At 44.4% G+C, this 3964-nt stretch overlaps 1 protein-coding gene across 1 annotated transcript in view; it reads right to left on the bottom strand.

Annotated features, from left to right (window-relative positions):
• Positions 1–79: 79 nt before the first annotated feature.
• POLA1 (DNA polymerase alpha 1, catalytic subunit) overlaps positions 80–3964 on the bottom strand; it is a 358044-nt gene continuing 354159 nt past the window's right edge. Inside the window, exon 37 of the mRNA XM_044670152.1 lies at positions 80–829. Within this exon, the coding sequence (XP_044526087.1) occupies positions 663–829 (167 nt within the window). The 3' untranslated portion in view covers positions 80–662. The remainder of the gene's footprint in view (positions 830–3964) is intronic.

The following is a 3964-nucleotide window of genomic DNA, read 5'->3' as shown; positions in this document are numbered from 1 at the left end:
AAGGGAGGGAGGGAGGGAGAGAGAGAGAGAGAAAGAGAGAGAGAGGGGGGGGGGTAAGAGGGAGAGAGAAAGAGAGAGATTGATTGAGATTGATTCAAAAAGCAAGTTGCTCTCAAAAGGTAGAAGAACATTAGGAAGCATTTAGGGTTAGGATTGTTTTTAATTGGTATGTTTATAGTGGGGAAGTTGATAAACTGTGAAAAGGCAAAACATTAGTGCTCCTAGAGAGACCTCTACTAACCTCTCTTCCCGAGAGCACCTCCACTAAATACCCTGGAGCAAAGTCTAGGATCACTTACATTTCAGCAACTCTCACTGGGAATTATTCAATTAAAGTAGCAGTTCCTCTCTTATCCCCCCTCCCCCATCCCAGTGCTCACACAAGCACACATAGGGGGAATCCACCATTCAGGTGCACCGGAAAGAAAGGCCCCTGGGATTTTAAAGGGTCGTTTGGGGGGAAAGTTAAGGTTTTGTGTTTATTTTTTAACCTGAAGGAAATTACAAAGATGGACGCCCCCTTCTTCCCCCATAAATATTCTCTCCAAAGAGGAAAGCCTGGAGGAAGAGCAGATGCAGAAGAGGCACTTGGGGCTACCATGGGGGTGGGGTGCCTGTGCGGAGAGGGAGACACATGATTTGTAAACTACTCGCTCTCTTCGTCAGTTCTGGGATTCCCTCAAGGGCTTCACTGTGCAATCGGCGAAGAGTTTGCTGAGACACACTTCCGAATAGCCACTCTGGGCCAAGAACTGCTCCGCTGTGCTCTTGAGTTTTCTATACGTTCCAAGGTATGTCTTGAAGAGGTGCTCTTTCTTCTTCAATATGTCTAGAAAAAGAGTAAATAAATTAAAAGGGGGTTAAAAAACAAGTGACAGACATGCAACAAAGTCCAGTACTCTGGAGGGGCACACACACACACACACACACACACACACACACACACACACACACACACACACACACACACACACGGCTGCGGGCTCCCTCCCTGCTCCCGCTCAGAGCCTGGACAGCTCACCTCCTTCCAGCTCTAATGGCTGGTCCTCTAGGGGCCCAGCTCGAGAGCCCCAGGAGGAGGCTGTGCTCTCAGTCCGGCCGGCTGCCCTGAAGTTAGTTTCTCCAGCACCCCACCTCCACTCCCACCCCCGCCCCATGCCAGGGCGGCTGACTCAGCACAGAGGAGGCAAGCCTGGGATCAGTGTGTGGGAAGCAGAGGCCAGGGGCACTCAAACACACGTCCCTTCAGACTCATCTGGCATGAGGTGTGTCCTGGTGTTCACACATGCAGGACCTCTCTGCCCCAAGTTCTTTCTTGGATCTTTTATCTTCTCTCTGACTGCCTTCTCCCTCCCTCCCTTCTCAATACTGGTTCCAAGACAGAAGAGCCTTGTGACTTGCTCTGAGACACACAGCTAGGAAGTGTCTGAGGCCACATTTGAATCCAGGACCTCCTGTTTCCAGGCCTGCCTTTCTATTCTCTCAGCTGCCCCTCCATCAGGATTTTCCCTCTTTTTTCAGGGTCAGGTTCCTTTAGAGAGTGACTTCAACTTTTCCTTTCCTCCACCCCCTTCCAAGTCAGGTGCCCAAATACTTAAGGGCTGAAGTCTCAGCCAACTTCCCCACTCCTAGGCATGGGCTCAGTCTGCCTCAAGGCTGATTTTTCCAACTTCACTGTAGCCCTCCCTGGGACCTTCCCTCTAGCTTAGTCAAAATAAAAAATTCATGTCCCATGGCTGTTGCTTCCAATATTTTCTTTTATTTAAAGGTAGGAGGAGAGGATATAACTGGGGATATGTAAAACTGAAACAAGTTGATTGCTTACTTAAGCATAGCTTCCACCCCACCTTATTTATTAGAGAGAGAAAGAAAGCTTTGAGGGCTCACAATATCACAGACTTGAGAGCTAAAGGGGCCCTTGGCAGTGGGTCTACTCCAACTCCATGTAACTTGTGCAAGGTCAGGGGGGAAGAGCTGAAATTCAAACTCAAGTCCTCTAAATACAAACCTAGCATTTCCTCCTACTATACCACAGCTAGGATAATAACGTTCCTGTTTTGCTGAGAGCAGAAAGGATTTAGGAGAAAGAAGGCAGCTCTCGAAAACCCTGAAACTCTCAGCTGCAGAATCCCATTTTTATTCCCCACAGAACCAGTAGTTCTTCACAGGACCATTTCTGCAGCACCTAGACACATGAGGGAACATATCTCCACTTTCCCCAACCCAGTTCAGTGGGTTTCGATTTAGAAGGACCTTTAAGGACCACCTCCTTTTAATGGAAGACTAAAACGAGGCCCAGACAAGTTAAAGTAAATGGAAAGGTTAGGCCTGGAGGAAGCTTAGGTCTTCCAGAGCTGGTTCACCAATCTCAGTGAGAACCATAGCTCTGCATTCACTGCAACTTCCTAGAGAACAGCCAATGGAGAGGAAGGCTGCCCACAGACAGGAGAGGCCAAGCGGATGGACGCAGTTGCTAGAAAGAGCTGAGGAGAAAGGTTCCTGGAAAGAAAAACTTCACTGAAACAGTACACCTATATAACTCAAAACCAGTTTCAAGCTATTGTTCCCTTGATACCCATAGCATTGTTCACAAGCCTTTTCTAAACAGCATTGATTGCCTTTTATGTTAAGAGAGGGAAAGGTGATAAGTTGGGGAAGAGTTCTGGGGATGGAGAAAAGTAAGAAAATTATTTTCAGAAGATAATTTGTAAATTCTAATGATCAAAGCTGAGAATGCAATGCCCTGGCCACTTCCAAAGCCTGCCTGCAAGTTTTAGCTAATGCTGTGTGGTGCGTTTGAATGACACAAATGCATCTGATAACTGGGGAGAAGAGATTTCAAGAACTGCAGTAATACAGAGCAGGGAAAGATGAGAGAGGACACAGCTCCTGATGTGTTTACCTCCTTTGCTGATGGGATATTGACTTTTCCCACCAGGTTGGTTAGAAAGGGGACGATTTACTCTGCCACACAGCAGAAACAGAATGACAACCAGCATCACTCTGCTCTTCTTAGTAACAGACAACTGTGACCATCACATATCACACAGCCAGTCAATACCTCCAAAGGACCATGTCATACAAGTAAGAGATGCAAATAAAAAGCTCTCATTTTTGCCTTCTAAATGAGAATTTCATCAACAGTATACAGAAAGTCCTGAGAAAACAGGTGTGGAAGAAGAGATTCAAATCTCTTAGGGGGGTTTTTGGTTGTATATATTTTTCAAAAGCAGTCCAGCAACACAGGAAAAGTTTAATATCAACTGTTACATTTCCCCTCCCACATCACACACACAATATTAAAAACCCTAGTGTAGAATACAAATGACAGAATTCTGATTTCCCTCATTTTCCTTTTGGGGAGTCAGTCAACATATAGTACCTCACCCAAGATTCTATCAAGCCTCAAAGGAACAAGAATACACTGATGCTGGATAGACAAGGGTCAGAGAAACCATCTCTAGTTGTCAAAACCAAAACTTTGTGAGGATTAAGGTTTATCTTTTTAAAAACACCCAAATTATTAGAAGCTAACACAAAGTACAAAATATAATTTCTCATACATATGTACACACAGAGACCTGTAACCATCAACAAAGTTCATTATTCTTGAAGACTTAAAGCACTATCTATATAAACCACTACATACAGTTTATTTACAAACCACTGTACCTTTTATTGTTGAAGATTAAGACATGTAAGACTAAGAATGGGTTATTCTATACCCTGGTGCTACTGATAAGATGGAGCTTCTTGGGCTTCTATAACATTTCTTATTAAATAGGTTCTTCCTACAAAAAATGATTTAGAAGGGGGAGACTGAGAGTCAATCCAGAGGCACAGATTAAGTACTGGAGACAATAAGATAGGTGTTGGATTCTTAGATTTAATTTCTACCGACTAGGCTGCAAAAACAAAAAACAAAAAAACTCCCGCATAATTATATAACATATTAAATTATTTT

This window comes from Gracilinanus agilis, chromosome 3 (assembly GCF_016433145.1).
Source record: "Gracilinanus agilis isolate LMUSP501 chromosome 3, AgileGrace, whole genome shotgun sequence".
NCBI lineage: Eukaryota > Metazoa > Chordata > Mammalia > Didelphimorphia > Didelphidae > Gracilinanus > Gracilinanus agilis.
The sequence above is the reverse complement of the archived record's forward strand: the minus strand, read 5'-3'. Positions and strand labels throughout refer to the sequence as shown.